General features: G+C 49.4%; 1 protein-coding gene across 2 annotated transcripts in view; it reads left to right on the top strand.

The window, feature by feature from the left end:
• Nucleotides 1-23,199, top strand: part of efhb (EF-hand domain family, member B) — a 111,231-nt gene that overhangs the window by 24,777 nt on the left and 63,255 nt on the right. For both annotated transcript variants that reach the window (XM_038797844.1, XM_038797845.1), the window contains exons 4-5: nucleotides 13,776-13,956; nucleotides 19,699-19,809. In XM_038797844.1, the coding sequence (XP_038653772.1) occupies nucleotides 13,776-13,956; nucleotides 19,699-19,809 (292 nt within the window). The remainder of the gene's footprint in view (nucleotides 1-13,775; nucleotides 13,957-19,698; nucleotides 19,810-23,199) is intronic.

The following is a 23,199-nucleotide window of genomic DNA, read 5'->3' as shown; positions in this document are numbered from 1 at the left end:
CTTGTAAAGATACTGCTTTTCTATGCTCTGCAACTAGGCCTGACCACACTCGCAGCCCTGAGCTCAACTTCCGTCCCTGTCCTGCTCCACCGTCTCTCTAGCCAAAGTGAGCAAGGGCGGGCCTTCGGCATCACTCTTATATGTCCCGGTGCTGCCCCCTGGTGGTACTTCAATTTCCCATCAGCCCCTTCTGTACACACTCAGGCGAGGATCACTACATCCTCCTTTTCCACTTTTTTTTTCTTAGTTGCAGAGCTGTAACTAAACACAAATTCAAACACAGTTAGGTTTATATACAAAGACAAGGCAGAGCAATGATATTGTCAGTCCATGTTCATAAGTTCAGACGGTTGGGTGCACGTCTGATCCGGGTAGACCTCCTGAGTGGGCATGGAGATCCAGAGTCTTTTACGTCCATTTGGACACCTGCTGCTGGAGTGCCAGGATGTTGCATGACAGCATCCCGCAGATCTAGTGTTGGAAATACCTGTCGACGGGGTGTAACTTTTAGAAGGTCTCGACGATTTCGTCAAAACAGTGTTCCATCGTCAGACTGCACAACGTAGGATCGTGGCGATATTTGGCGGAGAACCGTCGCCATGTTAGATCAGCCCCCAGCCGGGTGTCGCAACCTCACTGTGTCGTTGATTGCCAACGGATGCAGTACGTTTGCCTGCTGGTCATAGTGCTGCTTTTGCACCTGACGTTGGTGACGCATCTTATCCAGGACAGGCGAGTGATCGGGATTGGTGGATTGTAGTGCCGGTAATGTTGTCCGCACATCTCTGTTGAAGAGCATTTGAGCCGGTGATAGTCCAGAGCTCAAAGGTGACGAACGGTATGACAAGAGGGCCAAGTGTATGTCGGACTTTGAGTTCACAGCCTTGCTGATTAGTTGTTTAATAATGTGGACACCTACCTGTTTATTGGCGGGAGGTTTGCGGGCCTGGGGGAACTGGAAGATAAATTTGGCCTTCCCCAAGGGAACATGTTCAGATACTTGCAGGTAAAGGCGTTTGCTAGGCGACAGGTAGAGGGATTCCCTCTGCTGCCGTCGCGGGGGACGATGGACAGAGTGCTTTCGGGGGTGTGGGTCGGAGAGGGGAAGGTGTCTGACATCTATAAGGTAATGCAGGAGGTGGAGGAGTCGTCAGTGGAGGAGCTGAAGGCGAAATGGGAGGAGGAACTTGGGGAGCAGATAGAGGACGGGACTTGGGCGGATGCCTTGGAGAGTCAACTCTTCCTCCTCATGTGCGAGGCTTAGTCTCATCCAATTTAAGATGCTGCACCGGGCCCACATGTCCGGGACTAGGATGAGTAGGTTCTTTGGGGGTGAGGACAGGTGCACCAGGTGTTCGGGGAGTCCAGCGAATCATGCCCATATATTTTGGGCATGCCCGGCACTGGAAGAATTCTGGGCGGGGACGGTGTCGAGGGTGGTTGGATCCAGGGTCAAACCAGGGTGGGGACTCGCGATTTTTGGAGTTGCGGTAGAGCCGGGAGTGCAGGAGGCGAAAGAGGCCGGTGTCCTGGCCTTTGCGTCCCTAATAGCCCGACGAAGGATTCTGCTACAGTGGAAGGATGCAAGGCCCCCAAGTGTGGAGACCTGGATCAGTGACATGGCGGGATTTATAAAATTGTAACGGGTCAAATTTGCCCTGAGAGGATCAATACAAGGGTTCTATAAACGATGGCAGCCTTTTCTGGACTTCCTGGCTCAAAGATAGGTAACTTGGTCAATAGCAGCAGCAACCCGGGGGGGGGGGGGGGGGGGGGGGGTTCCTTATTGTAGTGTCTATTCTGTAACTTTATATTGTGTTAATTTGCGTTGTTGTTAAAATGCTGTGTTGTTCATGGAGGTGGGGCGAATGTTTATGATTGTTAATATTATTGTTATTTTTGGTATTTTACTATGGTGCGTTATTGTTGTATAAATTCAAAAATTTTCAATAAAATTTATTTCAAAAATAAATAAATAATGTGGACACCTTTCTCCACCCTGCCATTCGATTGCGGAAAGTGTGGACTCGACGTCACATGCTTGAAGTTGTAGTGCTTGGCGAAGTCCATCCATTCCCAGCTGGCAAAGCAAGGACCATTGTCGGACATGACCGTCCGTGGGATGCCATGCCTGGAGAAGGTTTCTTTGCAGGCCTTGATGACTGATGCCGCTGTGAGATCCGGGTGTCTCAGTTGATGAGCAGAACATAGTTGCGGCCCATGGCGTGGAACAAGTCAATGCCAAATTTGTCCCACGGTGACGTGGCCATCTCATGCTGCTGCAGTGACTCCTTGCATTGTGCCGGTCGATGACTTTGACACGTGTCACAGGTGAGCACCGTGTTCGTTATGTCCTCGTTTATCCCTGGCCAGTAAACGGATTGGCGTGCTCTCCTTTTGCACTTTTCGGCACCAAGGTGCCCCTCGTGAATCCTGCAGAGCATGTCCGCCCGGAGTGCCAGTGGGATGACAATTCTGTCATTCCATAGTATTATGCCATCCACCACGGACAGTTCAGTCCTGACATTTTGGAACTGTGGGCTCCGCCCTTTTGGCCAGCCATGCTGAAGGTTGTGCATGACTTAAAGGAGGGTGGCATCCTCCTGTGTCGCCTGACGAATTTGCTGCAGCCTCTCGTCCGTTGCTGGGAGTGTCTCCTTGCACCACTGTACATGAGCTTCCACATCATTGATGGAAGCCAGTGGCGGGTTGTCAGCATCCATGACTCGTGATAATGTGTCAGCTATTACAAGGTCTTTGCCAGGGGTGTAGACTAGCGTGAAGTCATACCTCCGCAACTTCATCATCATGCGTTGTAGGCGCGGTGTCATATCATTTAGATCTTTGTCGATGATGTTTACCAGCGGCCTATAATCAGTTTCCACGAGAAACATGGGGAGACCGTACACATAGTGGTGGAACTTGGTCATGCCTGTGATCAGCCCTAGGCACTCCTTCTCTATCTGTGCGTACCTGCACTCTGTGGCGGTCATCGCTCGTGAAGCGTAAGCCACTGGGACCCAGTCCGACTGTTGCAGTAGCACAGCACCAATTCCATGTTGACTGGCGTCGGTGGAGATCTTTGTAGGTTTTGCCGGGTCAAAAAATGCCAGCGTTGGAGCTGCCATCAATTGGTGTCTCAGATCATCCCATTCATCTTGGTGATGTTGGGTCCAGGCAAACTCCGTGTCCTTCCTTATCACTTTCCTTAATGCCGTCGTCCGTGAGCACTGCTTTCTTGTCATGTGGTCTCTGCATGTTCGGAATTGCGGCGATCTTCTCAGCGTCCGGCTTCACCCCGTGCTCTGATATTGTGTCACCCAGGAAGGTCAGAGAGGACCGTGCAAAGGTGCACTTGGCCCGGTTGAGCTTCAGTACAAATTGGTGGATCCTTTGGAAGACTTGCTTCAACCTCGCAATGTGGTCTTCCTCTGTCGTTGACCATATTATGATATCATCAACATAGACACGGACGCCTTCAATGCCTTCTGGCATCTGCTCCATTATTCTGTGAAATATTTCGGTTGCAGATATGATGCCGAAGGGCATCCGATTATAACAGTACCTTCCAAACGGCGTGTTGAAGGTGCACAGCAGGCGGCTGGACTCATCGAGCTGCATTTGCCAGAAGCCCTGTGAGGCATCAAGTTTTGTAAATATGCGAGCTTGTGTCATTTTGCTCGTTATCTCCTCTCGCTTGGGGATAGGGTAGTAGTGTTCCATGCAAATGTTCTTGTTCAAATCCTTGGGATCTAAACAGATCCTGAGTTCACCAGACGGCTTCTTAACACACACCAGCGAGCTGACCCAGTCAGTCAGCTGTGTGACTCGTGTGCCTTTAGATTGGAGACATTGGAGTTCAGCTTTTAGCTTGTCCCGCAATGGAGCCGGCACCCTCCGTGGGGCATGAACGACCGGTATAGCATCCTTTTTGAGCAGGATTTTGTATTTGTAGGGTAGCGTACCCATGCCAGAGAAGACGTTGGGATACTCGCTGAGTAGCAGCTGTATGTCATCGGCCATGCGTGATGAGTCAGCCGCGTGCATGAAGATCCTTTGAATTAGCCGCAATTCCTTGCAGGCTTGAGCACCAAGCAGTGAAGTTCTTTTGTCGTCTACAATTTCAAATCGTAGTCCTGTTGTGACTGTCTTGTTGGCAACTTGTAGGTGGCAGGATACCTTTGAGGTGATCTGGTTTCCATTGTAATCAGTTAACTTGCATGCGGCAGGTAACATCTCGTGCGTCCCTGGTACGGATGCGAGATCTTTGCTCGTCATCAAGTTTGCGGACGCTCCCGTGTCCAGCTTGAACGTGATGGGGAAGTCATTGACTTGCACCGTAGCACTCCATTCGCTTGTGGAGTCGATGGCATGCAAGTGTCGAGGCTTTGTTGTCAGCTCCTGTGGTTCCGCTGTGGCGTTTATGCTTCCAGTGCCGTACGTGTTCTCCCAGGAGTGGAATTCTTCGTGGTCGGGGAAATTTTCTTCGGGTGCAGGAGTGTCCATTACATCAACTGTGCGCACTTTAAAGTTTCCATGCCTTTGCATTGTGGAGTAATATTTGGCTGTGGACTGACATTGGGAGGCATAATGGTTCATTTTGGAGCATTTTCTGCACCTTTTTCCTTGTGCAGGACATTGCCCTTTTAAATGGGCGGAGCCACAGCGATGACGTCATGCGTATGTTGCGTACTTGCATGCGCAGCGCGACTTTCAGTCTGGGGCCGGTCTTGCGAGAAGTGCGCATGCGCGTACCGAGTACTTCCGGGGTCGCGTCTTTCGGGATGGCGCGCATGCGCAGACGGGCCGGCGACCGGAAATTCTTCGGCTGTGACCCCTAGTTCTGGAGTTCCCAATATTGGGAACATTCTTCCCGCATCTAGCCTGTCCAGCAGTCCCATCAGAATTTTAAATGTTTCTATGAGATCCCCTCTCATTCGTCTAAACTCCAGTGAGTACAAGCCCAGTCGATCCAGTCTTTCTTCATATGTCAGTCCTGCCATCCCGGGAATTAGTCTGGTGAACCTTCGCTGGACACCCTCCATAGCAAGAATGTCCTTCCTCAAACAAGGAGGCCAAAGCTGCACACAATGCTCAAGGTGTGGCCTCACAAGGCCCTGTATAACTGCAGCAGGACATCCCTACTCCTATACTCAAATCCGTTCGCTATGAAGGCCAGCAGGCCATTAGCTTTCCTCACTGCCTGCTGTACCTGCATGCCAACCTTCAGCGACTGTTCCACCATGACACCCAGATCTCGTTGCATTTCCTATTTTCCTAAACTACCACCATTCTGATAATGTTCTGCCTTCCTGTTTTTGCCACCAAATTTGATAATATCACATCTACCCACATTATACTCCATTTGCCAAGTAATTGCCCATTCAGCCAGCCTGTCCAAGTCACCCTGCAACCTCTTTGCATCCTCCTCACAGCACACACTGCCACCCAGCTTAGTGTCGTCTGCAAATTTGGAGATATTGCGTGCAATTCCTTCATCTAAATAATTAATGTATATTGTGAACAGCTGGTGTCCCAGCTCTGAATCGTGCGGTACCCCAGTAGTCACTGCCTGCTGCTCTGAAAAGGACCTGTTTATTCCCACTCTATGCTTCCTGTCTGCCAACCAGTTCTCTTTTCACTTCAATACATTACCCCCAATACCATGAGCTTTAATTTTGCTCACTAATCACTTGTGTGGGACCTTGTCAAAAGACTTTTGAAAGTCCATATTCACAACATCCACTGGTTTACCCTTGTCCACTTTACTGGTCACATCCTCAAAATCCTCCAGAAGATCAATACCATTGGGAAAGGTTTAAACTAATTTGGAAGGGAGTCAGGAAATTGCAGAAAGGAGCCACAATTAGGTCAGAGGACAGAGATACATACAGCAGTAAGATTTGAAATATCTCAAAATTTTCAGAAACAAGACTGACTAAAGTAACAAAAGTGACAAAGGAGACATCAAATTACATATACGCCAGTGTCCACAATGTAAGTGAGCTGCAGGAACATCGGCTTATGATATGTTTGATTTGCCTGAGACATGGTTCAAAAAAGCCTAACTATGGATTCTTAATATTCCTGGTTACAAAGAAATTATACAGAAGAGAAAAGAGTAAGGTTGGGGGCATGGCAGTATTGATTATGAATATTACAATTCCAAGTGGAAAAAATATACGAGATGGTTCGAGGAGTGAATCAATTTGGCTTGTGTTAAGTGGGCAGTGTTACACAGATGAGCAAATTTGTTGATAAGTATAACAAAAATATAGTGTTAGCAGACTCCAGGTAGCCTAATATTGACTGGAAAAACATATTGCTAAGGTTAAGGAAGGCATGTATACAGGAGAACTTTCTTGATCAATTTGACTTCAGCTTAACAAGAAGGATCTGGTTCTGGAAACTTAATTCTGGAAAGGGGAGGATGGTACAATAGATCATTTAGCTAACAGTGATCACAACATAATTCAGTTTAGAGTAATTATGGGAAGAGACTGAAAAATATACAATGTAAAAATGTTGAACTGGTGAAATACTAATTTCAGGATCTAAGAAGGGGCTAGTCTGCATAGAATAAAAGGTAACGGTCAGATAAAGCTGCAATGGAGCAGTGGAAAGCATTCAAAGAAGAAATAATTGGTACAAACCAAGCATATTCCTTTGAAGGGAAAAGACAGAGCATCTAGTGCCCTGGATAACAAAAGAAGTAAAGGTTAAAATAAAGCAAAACCTTGGGCTGGATTCTCCACCGACGGGATGCTCCATTTTGCCGGCAGCCCGGGGGTTTCCTGACGGCATGGGGCTGCCGCACAATGGGAAACCTAATTTACCGGCTGGCGTAATGGAGCATCCCGCTGGCAGGGTGAAATAGAAATGTAGCGCGACGAGGCGCAGAATTCAGCCCCAATGTTTTGATTCATTCAAGAGATAAGGGCTTCGCTGGCAAGGCCAACATTCATTGCCCATCCCTAATCTCCCTTGAGAAGGTGGTGGTGCGCTGCTTTCTTGAACTACTTCAGTCAATGTGGTGTAGACACACCATGCTGCTGTTGGGGAGAGAGTTCCAGGATCTTAATCAGGTGACAGTGAAGGAATGGCGATGCATTTCCGAAGCCTGGATGGTGAGTGGCTTGGAGGGGAACTCCAGGTGGCGGTATTCCCATGTAATAGCTGCCCTTGTCCTTCTAGATGGTAGTGATCGTGGGTTTGGAAGGTGTATCTAAGGGCCTTGATGAATTCCTGTGGTACATCTTGCAGATGATACACGCTGCTGCCACAGTGCATTGGTACTGGAGGGAGTGAATGCTTGTGGATGGGGAGCCAATCAAGTGGACTGCTTTGTCTTGGATTGTGTCAAGCTTCTTGAGTGTTGTTTGAGCTGCACTCATCCAGGAGAACATTCCATCACACCTCTGACTTGTACCTTTGTGAAGTCGAGAAGTAAGTTATTCACCACAGGAGTCCTAGCCTTTGACCTGCTCTTGCAGCTACAGCATTTATATGGCTAGCCCAGTTATGTTTCTGGTCAATGGTAACCTCCAGATTACCAGAGTGGGAGATTCAGCTTAGGCAATGCCATTGAATGTCAAGGGGTGATGGTTAGATTCTCTCTCATTGGAGATGGTCACTCCCTGGCACTTTTGTGACGCAAATGTTACTTGCCACTTGTTGATCCAAGCCTAGATATTGTAAAGGTCCTGCTGCATTTGGACATGGACTGCTTCAGTATCTGAGGAGTTGGGAAAGGTACTGTGCAAATCATTGGCGACATTCATTTCTGACCTTATGATGGAAGAAAGCAGCTGAAATGGTTGGGCCTAAGACACTCCCCTGAGGAACTCTTGCAGTGATGTCCTGGAGCTGAGATGACTGAACTCCAACAACCACAACTGTCTTGCTTTGTGCCAGGTGTCACTCCAGCCAGCAGAGTTATCAGCTGATTCCCATTGACTCCAGCTTTGTTCGGGCTCCTTGATGCCACATTCGGTCAAATGTGGCCTTGATGTGAACTCTGGAGTTCAGTTATTTTCTCCATGTTTGAACTAAAGCTATGATGAGGTCAGGAGTTGAGTGACCCTGGTAGAGCCCAAACCGAGTGTCAGTGAGCAGGTTCCTGCTAAGCAAGTGACGATTGATAGCACCGCAAAAGACAGATGACAGGTGCAGGATTTAATCAGTGAATTAATAATTACTAAAGAGGAGAAATCTGAGATACTGGATGGGATAAAAATTAATAAAGAGGAAGACTGGTTGAACTTTAAGTGGATTAGTCACCAGGCACATGTGAGGTGCATGTGAGGATACTGAGGGGAATAAGGGTGGCAATTGTGGAGGCATTGGTCCAAATTTTCCAATCCTTCTTTCATATGGGGTTGGTTCCAGAAGACTAGAGAATTACACAACTTTGTTCAAAATAGGATGTAATGATAAACCCAGCAATACAGGTTTGGTCATTTTTCAGTCCAGGTTGCTGGGTGGGTACAGATCCTGCTGACCTCGGAAACAGATTATAGATGACTACTGCGGGCAGGCAGTTTCTTAGGTGGGCTGGTTAAAAAACTTCAAACCATGACACTTAAACAGACCTTATCTGTCCTTCACAAGCATTTTTATGTATTCCATTAAGTTGTAACTGCCACACTGTAGGCTAATGCCTTAAATGGAGTCTGTTTGAACTTGCTGAATTCATGTTTCCCTCAGGTGTGAATCACATCCACCCCCCCCCCCCTTACAGGCAAAAATGAGACCCCCCCCTCTACAGGCAAAAATGAGATCTGCCAGAAATGCAATGGGCCGTCGGCATTTGGGTCTTGTCCACCATTTTAAAACATCCACTCCTTAGTTTATGAACTCAAGGAAATTATGTCAAATCTTTATGAAGCATTGGTTCGGACAGAACCAGAGTGTTGCTGCCAATCCTGAGCACCACACTTTCGGAAAGGTCTGAAGGCTTTATACAGGGTGATCTACAAAAGATGAGATGAGGGTTTTCAGTTTTGCGATTATTTTGGAGAAGCTGGAGTTCATTCCTTGGAGAAAAGAAAGTTCAGAGGTGATTTAATAGAGATGTTTGAAGTTGTGAGGACATAGAACATACAGTGCAGAAGGAGGCCATTCGGCCCATCGAGTTTGCACCAACCCACTTAAGACCTCACTTCCACCCTATCCCCGTAACCTCTCCTCACCTTTTTGGTCACTAAGGACAATTTATCATGGCCAATCCACCTAACCTCATATCTTTGGACTGTGGGAGGAAACCAGCACACCCAGAGGAAACCCACACAGACATGGGGAAAACGTGCAAACTCCGCACAGACAGTGGGGAATCGAACCTGGGACCCTGGCGCTGTAAAGCCACAGTGCTATCCATTTGTGCTACCTTGCTGCCTGGACCAAGTCGATGAAGAGAAACTATTCTGATTGGCAGAAGAGTCCAGAACAGTTAGGAGCTGCAACATACTGCCTGAGAGAGTGCTGTGGTCATATTCAATTTCAAAAGGGAATTGGATAAGTTGCTGAAAGGGGACAAAAACTGTAGGGCAAGGAAGCGTGACTGGCTAAATTGCTCTTGCAGAGAGCCAGCACAGGCATGATGGGCTGAAAGGCCTTTTTCTGTGCTTCATCTATTCTATGCTTACCATGGGGACGATTATCCAATATTGGGCCCAAGAGTTCACGCCGTTGTGAATGCCGTCGCGTTTCATGACAGCGCAAACCGGGCCGGGTTACGTACGATTCTGGCCCCCATAGGGGGCCAGCACCCCGACCAACATGGGGTCGGTGTTCAGGGGCCGGCCGTGCCAGGAAGTAGGCCCCGGGGGGGGGGGGGGGGGGGTGGGGGGAGAGGCCGCCGGCCGATCGGTGGGCCCCGATTGCTGGCCAGACACCATCAGAGGACGCCCCCGGTGTAGGAGCCCCCCGACCGTTCCTGCCGGCAACGACCAGGGGTGAACGGTGCTGGCGGGACTCTATTGTATCGGCGCGGCCGATCGGCCCATCTGGGCCAGAGAATCGGCTGCCCCACCGATTCGAGCGGCCCTCGGCCGGCACCGCGCCAAATGCGCCGGCGCAAATGGCGCCGAATCACCGCACCTCAGAGAATTGCGCGCCACGTTGGGGCGTCGTGCGCGGTTGCGGCGATTCTCCGGCCCGGCACGGGGCTCGGGGAATCGCCCCCCCATATTTCCTTCTCTGTTTTATCTATATTTCTGCACATTTTAAGGGTCTTGTAAATTGCAGAAATATTTATGCCACGAAGTTGAGATGACCAACATTGTGTGAATTCAGAGATGATATTTGATTGTGGGACGCACCTGTATATTGCAATATTCAAAACACATTTCGAACAGTTCATTGTTGGACTATAGTAATGACTGCAGTTTAAAATCATGGTCAGTGAACACCAACATTGGGCCACGAGCAACAATAAGTAATTCTTTCCGATTGAGCAAAAACTGAAATAGACCAGGCATGAAAATACTGTGACTAAAAGAACAGGTGAAAGGCTTCGAATTCTCTGGCAAGTAACTCTCTCCTGACTCCCCAAATCATTTATAAAAACAAATTTAGAATACCCAATTAATTTTTTCCAATTAAGGGGCAATTTAGTGTGGCCAATCCACCTAGCCTGCACATCTTTGGATTGTGGGGGTGAAACCCACGCAGACACGGGGGTGAATGCGCAAACTCCACACGGAGAGTGAGCCAGAGCCGGGATCGAACCTGGGACCTCGATGCAGTGAGACAGCAGTGCTAACCACTGCACCACTGTGCTGCCTGCCAAATTATGTTTACCACTCACAAAGCACAAGTCAGAGGTGTCATGGAATACTCTCCACTTGTCTGGATTAATGCAGCTGCAACAACGCTCAAGAAGCTTGACTCCATAAAGGACAAAGCGGCCCGGTTGATTCACACCTCATCCGCCACCTTAACATTCATTCCTTTTAGCCCCTGGCCATGGCGTTGAGGGAGTCAGGGAACTGGAGGGGCCTGGTGCGGGGTGGGGAGGAGCATTGAGTGTCGCTTTATGCGGATGACCTGTTGCTGTATGTGGCAGACCCGGTGGGGGGGGATGCCGGAGGTGATGAGGATTCTTAGTGAATTCGGGGGCTTCTCTGGGTATAAGCTGAATCTGGGCAAGAGTGAGTTGTTCGTGGTGCACCCGGGGGGATCAGGAGGAGGGGATTGGTAGGCTCCCACTAAAGCAGGCAGGGAAGAGCTTCAGGTACCTAGGAGTCCAGGTGGCTGGGAGCTGGGGGGCCCTGCACAAGCTCAATCTCACAAGGTTGGTGGGGCAGATGGAAGAGGAGTTCAAAAGGTGGGCTATGTTACCGCTGTCACTGGCGGGGAGGGTGCAGTCCGTTAAGATGACGATGCTCCCGAGGTTTTTGTTCCTGTTCCAGTGCCTCCCCATCCTTATCCCGAAGGCCTTTTTTAGGAGGGTCAACAGGAGTATTACGGGATTTGTGTGGGCGCATGGGACTCGGAGGGTGAGAAGAGTGTTCCTGGAACGGGGCAGGGATAGGGGGGGGCTGGCGTTGCCCAAACTCTGTGGGTACTATTGGGCTGCCAACGCAGCGATGGTGCGTAAGTGGGTAATGGACGGGGAAGGGGCAGCATGGAAGAGGATGGAGGTGACGTCCTGTGTGGGCATGAGCCTGGAGGCGCTGGTAACGGCGCCATTGCCGCTCCCTCCAACGAAGTATACCACGAGCCCGGTGGTGGCGGCTACCCTCAAAATTTGGGGGCAATGGAGACGGCATAGGGGGGAGGTGGGGGGCTCAATGGAGGCCCCGATATGGGGTAACCATTGGTTTGTCCCAAGGAGCATTGATGCCGGATTTCTGGGCTGGCACAGGGTAGGGGTTAGGAGGTTGAGGGACCTGTTTGTGGAGGGGAGGTTCGCGAGCTTGGGGCAGTTAGAGGGGAAGTTTGGGCTCCCCCTGGGGAACATGTTTAGGTACATGCAGGTGAGGGCGTTTGCCAGGCGGCAGGTGGAGGGGTTCCCCTTGCTGCCCCCACGTGGGGTGCGGGACAGGGTGCTCTCGGGGGTGTGGGTTGGAGGAGGGAGAATTTCGGACACATACCGGGTAATGCAGGAGGTAGACGAGGCCTCGGTGGAGGGACTGAAGGGGAAATGGGAAGAGGAGCTGGGCGAGGAGATTGAGGAGGGGACGTGGGCGGATGCCCCGGAGAGAGTGAATTCCTCCTCTTCCTGTGCGAGGCTTAGCCTCATACAGTTCAAGGTGCTGCATAGGGCCCACATGACTGGGACGAGGATGAGTAGGTTTATCGAGGGCGAAGACAGGTGTGCTAGGTGCTCGGGGAGCCCAGCGAACCACGCCCATATATTTTGGGCGTGCCCAGCGCTGGGGGAGTTTTGGAAGGGGGTAGCAAGGATGGTGTCGAGGGTGGTGGGATCCAGGGTCAAGCCAGGCTGGGGACTCGCAATATTTGGTGTTGCAGTGGAGCTGGGAGTGCAGGAGGCGAAAGAGGCCGGTGTTCTGGCCTTTGCGTCCCTAGTAGCCCGGCGGAGGATCTTGCTCCAATGGAAGAATGCGAGGCCCCCAAGCGTGGAGGCCTGGATCAATGATATGGCGGGGTTCATTAAATTGGAGAAGGTGAAATTTGCCCTGAGGGGAAAAGTACAAGGGTTCTTTAGGCGGTGGCAGCCTTTCCTGGACTTCCTGCCGGAACGGTAGGGAAATAGGCCGGCAGCAGCAGCAACCCAGGGGGAGGGGGGGAGGGGGAGTGGGGGTGGGGGGGGGGGGGTTTGGTTCGGTGTGAGGGAGAACTGTGTACATGGGTTTGTGGGATGTGGCGGGTGATATCTCTTTCCCTTTTGTTGTTTGGGTGTTTTTTGGTTTTTTCTTTTGTTTGCAGTTGCTTTTGAAGTTGGGTGGGTGTTGTTCTTGGGTTTTTACCGCGGTTGTTCTGTTAATATTGTTGTGATGTTTATATTTTGTAAAAATCTTAATTAAAAATTATTTTTAAAAAACCCAAAACATTCATTCCTTTTACCACCAACGCATAGTGGCAACTCACCAAGGCTCCTTGCACAGAACCTTCCAAGCCCATGAAGGATAAGGGCAGCAGAAACTCGAGAAAATTACCACCTGCAAATTGCCCTGCAGGCCACTGTCCATCCTGACTTAGGACCACATCGCCAGTGCTTCACTGTCGCTGGGTCAAAATCCTGGACCTCTGTTACCAACAGCATGTGGTGTGTATTCCCACAACATGGGACTGCAGGGGTTCAAGAATGTGGTACACTATCACCTTCTCGAGGATAGTTAGAGGTGGGTAATAAATGCTGACTTAGCCATTAATGCCTACATGGCATCAAAGAATTAAAAAAAACAATAAATCTGTTTTTGGATACCAACTGAGGGAAAATTGTTGGTAACAACACCGGGAAACTCACTGGCCTCAATTATTATTATTATTATTATTATCATGCAATGTTTATTGTCCATCAAGACAAGCAAGTGAGACCTCAAATTTGGAACAGTACTCCGCCTGATGCAACAGACCCCCACAATACAGCATCGAATGTCAACCTCGGTTATGTGCTGATGTTCCCGGGTAGTCTGAAATCGATAACCGTTGGCTCAAAAATAAGTGTGCTAGCAACTGAGCCAAGTTGCAAGTGGAACCCCGGAGTGCAAACCCTGCATCCAACGAGGTTAAGAATTGGGAATAAATAAGGAGATTATGAATTAAAATTAAGTATATTATAAAATGTGTTGTTTCACTTTGGCATTTAGGCAGCATCACTGTTAAATCCACCATTGAGGACTCGGGTTCAGCAAATATTCTTTGACAAGATTAATGCAACATATCCAAGCAACCAGCGAGCTCCATTGGGAAAGTCTCATGATCAAGCGCCAGGATTACCCAAAGGGATGGACATATATAAGACCACGTTTGGTAAAAAAGGAGTCCAAGGTACTAATAATTAGAATAAAGAAGGAGTACACGGACAGAAATATTAGGCAAGCTACAATTACTGGTGGAATTTTATGGCGGGAATTTCCAGTCCTACCGAAGTCGATGGACTTTTGAATGGCTTGCCTCATTTTCCAAGCCCATTGGTGTGGGAAGGAGAGATTTACAAAACTGGTACCAGGGATGTGGCACTTGTGCTCTCTTCAGTTGCTGAGTTTCCTGAGTCATGGAAAACCCGACCTGCAGCTGTTAAATCCAAATTGATGTCAAAAGCTGAAGCATTTAACCACATTTAAATATAATAATTGTTAACCCGACTATCGAGTCCCCATTACGGGCTGGTGAGGATTAAAATTACTCTTTGTTGGAGCACTGTGCCATGAGTGATTGGTATCCTCCAGTACTTGTCCAGTTTGCCATTATTATTCTACACATGTCATGACAGTTAGATGTCATTTGCGTAGTCAACGCAGCCAAGTATGATTCTCCGCATGGATCACAGGGTGTATTCAAATGCAACAACCCTGGAAGATATCTTTCCCCTTCCTTAAATCAGAAACACTAGGGCCACTGATAGCGACATAACACAAATCTGCCTGACATCAATACAAAGAACAAAGAAAAATACAGCACAGGAACAGGCATCCCTGCTTCCACCACCTCCTCTGGCAGCGCGTTCCAGGCACCCACTACCCTCTGTGTAAAAAACTTGCCTTGTACATCTACTCTAAACCTTGCCCCTCGCACCTTAAACCTATGCCCTCTAATAATTGACCCTTCTCCCTTGGGGAAAAGCCTCTGACTATCCACTCTGTCTATACCCCTCATAATTTTGTAGACCTATATCAGGCCGCCCCTCAACCTCCGTCGTTCCAGTGAGAACAAACCAAGTTTATTCAACCGCTCCTCATAGCTAATGCCCTCCATACCAGGCAACATCGTGGTAAATCTCTTCTGCATCCTCTCTAAAGCCTCCACATCCTTCTGGTAGTGTGGCGACCAGAATTGAACACTATATTCCAAGTGTGGCCTAACTAAGATTCTATACAGCTGTAACATGACTTGCCAATTCTTATACTCAATGCCCCGGCCAATGAAGGCAAGCATGCCGTATGCCTTCTTGACTACCTGCTCCAGCTCTGTTGCCCCTTTCAGTGACCTGTGGACCTGTACACAATGAACCTGGGATAGCCCTGGTTTGTATAGCTCAGCAGCTCACTCAATAAATATGCTGAATATCTGGAGGAAGCACCTTATCTGAGCGTTTAAGGAAACTATTTAATATTGGTTTGACCCAATTTTAAAAATATCAAGAATCCATTGGAATAATTTATTGTTGGCTGCTAATTCCTCATTCCTACTTGAAAACTCTTACTTAACATCAGTGCAGAATGAATGCTTATAGAAGAGTCTTTATATTAATGAGAAAAGGACCACCCACTCCTCAACAAAGAACTTTGGCCCTTCCTCTCCTTGTGAACATGAAATAATTGAGCATTTGGAAAGCAGGGACATGATCAATCCAAGTCAGCATGTATTCACTAAAGGGAAATCATGCTCAACAAATCTTCTGGAATTTTTTGAGTTTGTGACCAATAGAGTGGACAAGGGTGAACCAGTGGATGTTGTGAATATGGACAAGATCCCACACAAAAGGTTGGTGAGCAAGATTAAAACTCATGGTATTGGGGGTATTGTATTGACGTGGACAGAGAAATGGTTGGCAGACAGGAAGCAGAGAGTGGGAATAAACAGGTCATTTTCAGAGTGACAGGCAGTGACCCGTGGGGTACTGCAGGGCTTAGTGCTGGGACTCCAGCTGTTCACAATATACATTAATGATTTGGACGAAGGAATTGCATGCAATTTCTCCAAATTTGCAGACGACACTGAGCTGGGTGGCAGTGTGTGCTGTGAGGAGGATGCAAAGAGGCTGCAGGGTGACATAGACAAGCTGGATGAGTAGGCAAATACTTGGCAAATGCAATATAATGTGGGTAAATGTGATGTTATAAACGCAGATCATTATCTGAATGGTGGCAGTTTAGGAAAAGGGGAAGTGCAACAAGACCTGGGTGTCATGGTGGAACAGTTGCTGAAGGTTGGCAGCAGGTACAGCAGGCAGTGAGGAAAGCTAATGGCATGCTGGCCTTCATAGCAAACGGATTTGAGTATAGGAGTAGGGATGTCTTGCTGCAGTTATACAGGGCCTTGGTGAGGCCACAACTTGAGCACTGTGTGCAGTTTTGGTCTCCTAGTTTGAGGAAGGACATTCTTGCAATGGAGGGTGTCCAGCGAAGGTTCACCACACTCATTTCTGGGATGGCATTGATGTGACCATCAATTCACTCGAGACACGATAGGAAGTAAACTGTGGCTTTAATAGACTTACAACTGAGCCTGCCTGCGACCAGAAGAACTGAGGGAAGACTCATAAGGCTGCAGCATGTTATACATCCGGTAGTGGGAGTGGCCATGGGCGGAGCCAAGGGTGGAGTCCTGTACAAGCTCCTCATCTCCCCCTGTGGGCAAAGCCGCGCAACTGCTCACAGACAGAGCCCACAAGGACACAATACTATACAGTGTGAATTACGCAATGTACATTCACCACATTCACCCCCTGTAAAAAAATCAAGTCCGGCAGGGGCGACGGGTCTACAGGTTGAGCCGGTCTGGTGGCCGAGTCGTCCTTTGGGATAGGCGGAGTACTGGGGTTGCAGCCTCTTTGGATGGCTGAGTGGTGACGGGCGGTGTGGATCTGAGGGTGGACTCCAGGGGTGGTTCGTTCAGAGCTTCGTTCCTGACCGGTGCGACGGGCAAAGGGGGGCGCAGGAAACCTGTAGGCGTGGGGGCGCAGGGCGTGGGGGTTCGGGTGGGGTGTAGTGTGAGGGGTACCTCGGTGGTGGTGGTGGTGGTGGATCCTGTGGGCACCAGGTCCCGGAGGGAAACGGTGTCCTGACGGCCGTCGGGGTGTTCTATAAAGGCGTAGTGTGGGTTTGAGTGTAGCAGTAGTACCCTTTCTACTAGTGGGTCCGTTTTATGTGTCCGGTGTCCGCAACTAAGATGGGAGCGAACCCCCCTGGTAGTGCCCCCAGGGAAAACAAATAATCGCTCATGAGGGGTCTGGTTAGTGGCAGTGCACAGGAAGGACCTAACTGCATGGAGGGCGTCGGGGAGGACCTCCTGCCAGTGGGAGGTCGGGAGATTCCTGGACCGTAGGGTCAGTAGGACGGTCTTCCAGACCGTCGCGTTCTCCCTCTCCACCTGCCCGTTTCCCCTGGGGTTATAGCTGGTAGTCTTGCTTGAGGCGATGCTCTTGTCGAGCTGGTACTGACGCAGCTCGTCGCTCATGAAGGATGAACCCCAGTCGCTGTGTACGTAGCTGGGGAAGCCGAACAGGGTGAAGACACTGTGCAGGGCTCTGATGACTGTGTGGGAGGTCATATCGGGCCATGGGGTAGCAAACGGAAAGTGGGAGAATTCGTCTATGACGTTGAGGAAGTACACATTTCGATTGGTCGAGGGGAGTGGCCCTTTGAAATCGATGCTCAGGCGTTCAAAGGGCCGGGAAGCCTTTACCAAGTGGGCCTTGTCTGGTCTATAGAAGTGCGGTTTGCACTCCGCGCAGATCAGGCAATCCCTGGTGATGGCTTTTACCTCCTCGGTAGAGAAAGGCAGATTTCGGGCTTTGATGTAGTGGGCGAGCCGGCTGAACCCCGGGTGGCAGAGGTCGTTGTGGATAGCCTGTAATCGGTCGTCTTGTGCGCTGGCGCATGTGCCGCGAGACAGGGCAACTGGGGGCTCGTTGAGCTTCCCTGGCCGATATATGTTGTCATAATTATAGGTGGAGAGTTCGATCCTCCACCACAAGATTTTATCGTTTTTTATTTTGCCCCTTTGCGAGTTATCGAACATGAAGGCAACCGATCTCTGGTCGGTGATGAGGGTAAACCTCCTATCTGCGAGGTAGTGCCTCCAATGCCGTATGGCTTCCACAATGGCTTGAGCTTCTTTTTCGACTGAGGAGTGTCGAAGTTCTGAAGCGGAGAGGGTTCGGGAGAAGAAAGCTACTGGTCTCCCTGCCTGGTTCAGAGTGGCGGCGAGAGCGACCTCTGAGGCATCGCTCCCCACCTGGAAGGGGAGGGATTCATCCACCGCCCGCATGGCGGCTTTGGCGATGTCCTCCTTGATGCAGTTGAAGGCCTGGCGGGCCTCTGCTGACAGTGGGAAGAGTGTGGCCTTAAATAGTGGGCGGGCTTTGTCTGCATACTGGGGGACCCACTGGGTGTAATAGGAGAAGAATCCCAAGCACCTCTTGAGGGCCCTGGGACAATGAGGGAGAGGGAGCTGTAGGAGGGGGCGCATACTATCCGGGTCGGGGCCAAGGACTCCGTTTTCCACGACATAGCCGAGGATGGCTAGTCTGGTAGTGCAGAAAACGCATTTCTCCTTATTGTGGGTGAGATTGAGTTTCTGGGCGGTTTGGAGAAATCAGTGGAGGTTGGCATCGTGGTTTGCTGGTCATGGCCGCAGATGGTGACGTTAGTCAGGTACCATGGTCGGCGCAGGCTTGGAGAGCTGAAGGGCCTGTTCCTGTGCTGTATTGTTCTTTGTTCTTCTTTGTTCTCTCAGAGAGCTGTGAACTTGTGGAATTCTCCACCACAGAAAGCTGTTGGGGCCAGTTTGTTGGATATTTTCAAGAGGGAGCTGGACATGGCCCTTGCGGCTAAAGGGATTAAGGGGTATGGCGAGAAAGTGGGAGTGGGATACTGAATTTACATGATCAGCCATGATCATATTGAATGGTGATGCAGGTTCGAAGGGCTGAATGACATACTAAGGGCTGACTGGCAAACTGCTGCACCAATTTTCTATGTTTCTATGTCCAGTCTCATATTCCTAACAGATATCACTTTCCGTGATGTTGGCACTCAAGCCCATGCCCATCGCTTCCCCAACTCCTCTTTAAATTTTCTCCCTTTTGCAGTTTGGTGAGACCATGTGTGAAATACCTTGGGTTATTTTTATAAGTGAAATGTGATATGTAAATACAAGTTATTGTTAAAAGGTAGTAACTTCAAAAATTGCAACACCTTTTCAAGGTCAATTATGAATAAATGCTGGCTTAGTCAGTAATATCCACAAACTGTGAAAGAATTAAGAAAGCGCTTCTTCAACACTGTCAGAAGGTGTTAGCCGAGTGTGATGTTCTCAAGTCCTGGAGCTTGAGCAGTCTTCTGTCTCACAGCACTGTTGCCAACTGCAAAAACTGACACTTACTTTGATGTTATAAACGTTTGGAGTGTTAAGCATGTGCAGCAGTGGTGTTGTGGTAACATCGCTGGGCAAGTAATCCAGAGGCGCAGGCTGATGCTGTGGGGACATGGGTTCAAAATGCCCCAAAGCAGCTGGTGGAATTTACATTCCATTTAAAAAACCTACTCTTATTCATGGTGCACATGGAACTATCAATTGTCATAAAAACCCATCTGGGAAGGGAAAACTGACCTCCTTACCCAGACCTGCTTTCTTGAGACTCCAGACCTACCTCAATGGGGTTGATTCTTAACTGCCCTCTGAAATGGCCCAGCAAGCTACTCAGTTCAAAGTCAATTAGGGATGGGCAACAGATCCTGGCCTTGCCACCGGACACCCACATACCATGAACAAAAGTAAGGAAAAAAGCGTTATTACCTCTTAGAATTTGATTACTTAAGTCTACTTATTGAAATTTTATTTCAGATATCACTGCTGGAGAGCTTATAAATCCACCAAAGACTCGACAACAAGTTTATGAAGAATCAATGCAAGGACATCCACTCTATGTGGTAACACATAATGATTATAATGTTGGTAAGGAAACACGGGGCTGAATTCTGACCCCCAAAAATGGGGTTGTAGAAGCTGTGTCAAAGGTTAAAATCTGTAAACAACTGTGGCAGAATTTTGTGTTCCCTGCTGGTAGGTTTGTAGGTGGGGTTCGGCTATCATGACCTTCCCACTGGGCTCTCGCCCGGCCAAACCTCTCCACAATTTATTAGAGGGACCAGTGAGGCCTAGGCTGACATCCCTGCACTTGTGCCACTTGAGGACCTTAAATGGCCAATTAGTCCACCCAGCTTCAATTCTTAGGCTGGCAGGAGGGCAGCGGTGAAGCACGAAAGGTGATCCAGATCAGGCCTTGGGTGTGAAGATCACACCTCCACTATCAGGCTTCTTTAAACATCAGGCCTCCCCACTTCTAAATGGTCAGGCCTCTGCAGATGCTTCCCTGTTGCTTGGCCTCTGTACCAACCTCCCTAAAAAGTAAGGTTAATGGGGGGGGTTGTTGGGTTACGGGTATAGGGTGGATACGTGGGTTTGAGTAGGGTGATCATGGCTCGGCACAACATTGAGGGCCGAAGGGCCTGTTCTGTGCTGTTATGTTCTATGTTCTTTCTGCTCCCGCTACAGTACAGAAGGAGGCCATTTAGCCCAACGAGGCTGCACAGCCCCTTCGAAAAACCACCCTACAGAGACACCCAAGCAGACACAAGGAGAATATGAAAACTCCACACAGAGTCACCTGAGTTTGGAATCGAACGCGGGTCCCTGGCGCTGTGAGGCAGCTGTGCTAAGCACTGTGCCAACATGTCACCCTGCCCTAAAGGTAGGCTTCCTTTTAAAAAATAATTTAGGGTATCCAATTTTTTTTCCCAATTAACTGGCAATTTAGCGTGGCCAATTCACCTACATCTTTTTGGGTTGTGGGGGTGAGATCCACGCAGGCACGGGGAAAATGTGCAAACTCCACACAGTGACGGGGGGCCGGGATCGAACCCGGATCCTCAGCGCCGTGAGGCAGCAGTGCTCCAGTGTGCCACCGTGCCGCCCAAAGGTAGGCTTCCTGCCCTAAAGGCCTCCTGCTTGGTACGCGGGCTGACTGAACAGGAGCCCCACGTTAGTGGCTGCAGAGGAGTCCAAACGAGAGGCAGAAAGAAAACTGGTTTATTGCAAGTGAACTATTTACACAGTAGACTTCAGGTCCTAGCGGGAATTACACATGCTTGCTTCGCATCTGGTCTGGCTTTAATATCCTTTAACTCCACTGATGTTGTTCCCCCCCCATCCCCAAGCGGGGAAGTTCGTATTCCACGATGCTCACGGGGAGGCTAATTGGTCCATCCCCATAGTTCTTGTGTGGGTTACTACACCCCCCCCCCCCCCCCCCCCCCCCCACAAAATCTGAAGATCCATCAGAGGAAGGTGTAGAAGGAGGGAGTCTTCTTTTTCGCCATGGTTGCGTGCCCCATGGTTGCGTGTCTTGCCCCTGCAGAGCTGGGTCAGGAAGCATATGTCTGGAAGGCGAATGTCGTTTCCTTGCTGATCGCCACGATGGAGCCACTACTGGTGGCTGCTCTCTGGTGTTTCACCATCAGAAACCTCCGATACATGGGTCTCCATATCTGAGTCCGAGTCCTTGACCTCCCCTATCTCTGCATTGGGTTCCCCAGGAGGAAAGACTCTCGGAATCTTTGGTGCCGTGGCTGTCTGACTTGAATTTGGTACTTCCGGAGGAGCTTCGCGTTGATTCGATCTCTTGCATCTGAGTTGGTCGATGTTCATCACTTGATCTTGAGCATGAACATGCTTTGAAACTGGCCCTGTTTGTCGAACTATCGTTTCTGGAACCCACTTTATGCCATCACTGAAGTTTTAAAAGTAAACTTCGTCACCTGGTCCAAACTGTCTGGTTTGCTTAAATCTGTCTGGGCAACAACCTTGCTGTTCCTGACTGTGGCATACTTTCCCGCCAATATCTGGGAATGTGAGGCTGAGGTGGTTCTGGAGTCTTCTGCCATTAAAAGCTCAGCTGGCGCTGTGCAGTCGCTGCATGTAGGGTGGTATGGTAATAGAATAAAAATCTGGCCAGTCGAGTGTTGGGAGACCCTGAGGTCTGCTTCTTCAAGCCTCTTTTAAAAGTTTGCATTCTCCCTTCGGCCAGCCCAATTGAAGCCCAGTGGTATGGGTCCGTGCAGATGTGTCCACCCTGTTTGCCTTCATAAAACCGCTGAACACTTTGCTAGTAAAAAGCGTGGCACTGTCAGTGACCAACAACTCCAGGATCTCGTGTGTTTGGTGCTGTCGGTGACCTACATCTCCAGGACCAAGAGTGTATGGCGCTGTCGATGCCCAATATCTCCAGGATCCCGTGTGTATGGCGCTGTCGGTGACCAATATCTCCAGGATCCTGTGTGTATGGCACTGTCGGTGACCAACATCTGCAGGATCCTGTGTGTATTGAATGTGAGTTGCAGATTTTTAATTGTTGCCTTCGAAGTAGTGGACGACATCCTGTGGACCTCTAGACACTTTGACTGGGCATCCATATCAACATAAATCATGGAAAGGACCAGCAAAGTTGACATGAAACCATACCCAAGACCGACCTGGCCATGCCATTCCCATGGATGAAGAGGTGCGGCGGGCAGAGGCTCCTGGTAAATGCTGCACTGCTGAGCCAGTCCTATCTCCACATCCAGACCTGGTCACCAGTCGTTGCTCCGGGCAAGCATTTTCATTTTTGACATGCCTGGGTAGCCATTGCGCAGGTCATGCAATATAAAGTCCTATTCATTGTGCAGGACCATGAAGTGAGTCCCCATAAAAGGATGGCGTCTTCCATGCTAAACTCAGATATTTTCACCGTAAAAGCCGTTAACTCACTTGGCAGTTTCCAATGTTGACCACTGTATTGCACAATAGGGCAGACTTTTGAAAAAATGGATCTGATTGTGTCCATTCACATATTAGGGCCACCGTAACTGACAACGTACCCATAAAGTTTACTGTGGCTCCCACTTTGTCGGTTCTGGGGGTGGGCAGGGAGGGGGGGGCAGGGGGGAGTCGGAGATCGTGTCGGCAGTGGAAGTCTACTCAGTGTATCTGCATTCGCCATCTGTGTGCCCGGTCGGTGCTCAAATGCATATTCATACGCTACCAATAAAAGGGCCCGTGTCTGGATACGAGCAGACGCAATGGGCGGGATAGCATTATCCTCCTTGTATTATAAAGCAACACCCAAACACATATTGATGGAACCTTTTGACTGTGAAAAACAGGCAATTCTTCATTCTCAATTTGACTGTAGTTCCTCTCTCGCCAAGGCCGGTGTCCTGGAGGCAAACGCAATTGGCCGCTCCCTACCATCGTCCATACGGTGTGACAAGACGTCACCAATGCCACACACTAGGGGCTGGTTTT

The sequence above is a fragment of the Scyliorhinus canicula genome, chromosome 5 (assembly GCF_902713615.1).
Source record: "Scyliorhinus canicula chromosome 5, sScyCan1.1, whole genome shotgun sequence".
In the NCBI taxonomy this organism is placed as follows: Eukaryota; Metazoa; Chordata; class Chondrichthyes; order Carcharhiniformes; family Scyliorhinidae; genus Scyliorhinus; species Scyliorhinus canicula.
Note: the sequence above shows the minus strand (reverse complement) of the source record. Positions and strands in the feature narration are given on the sequence as shown.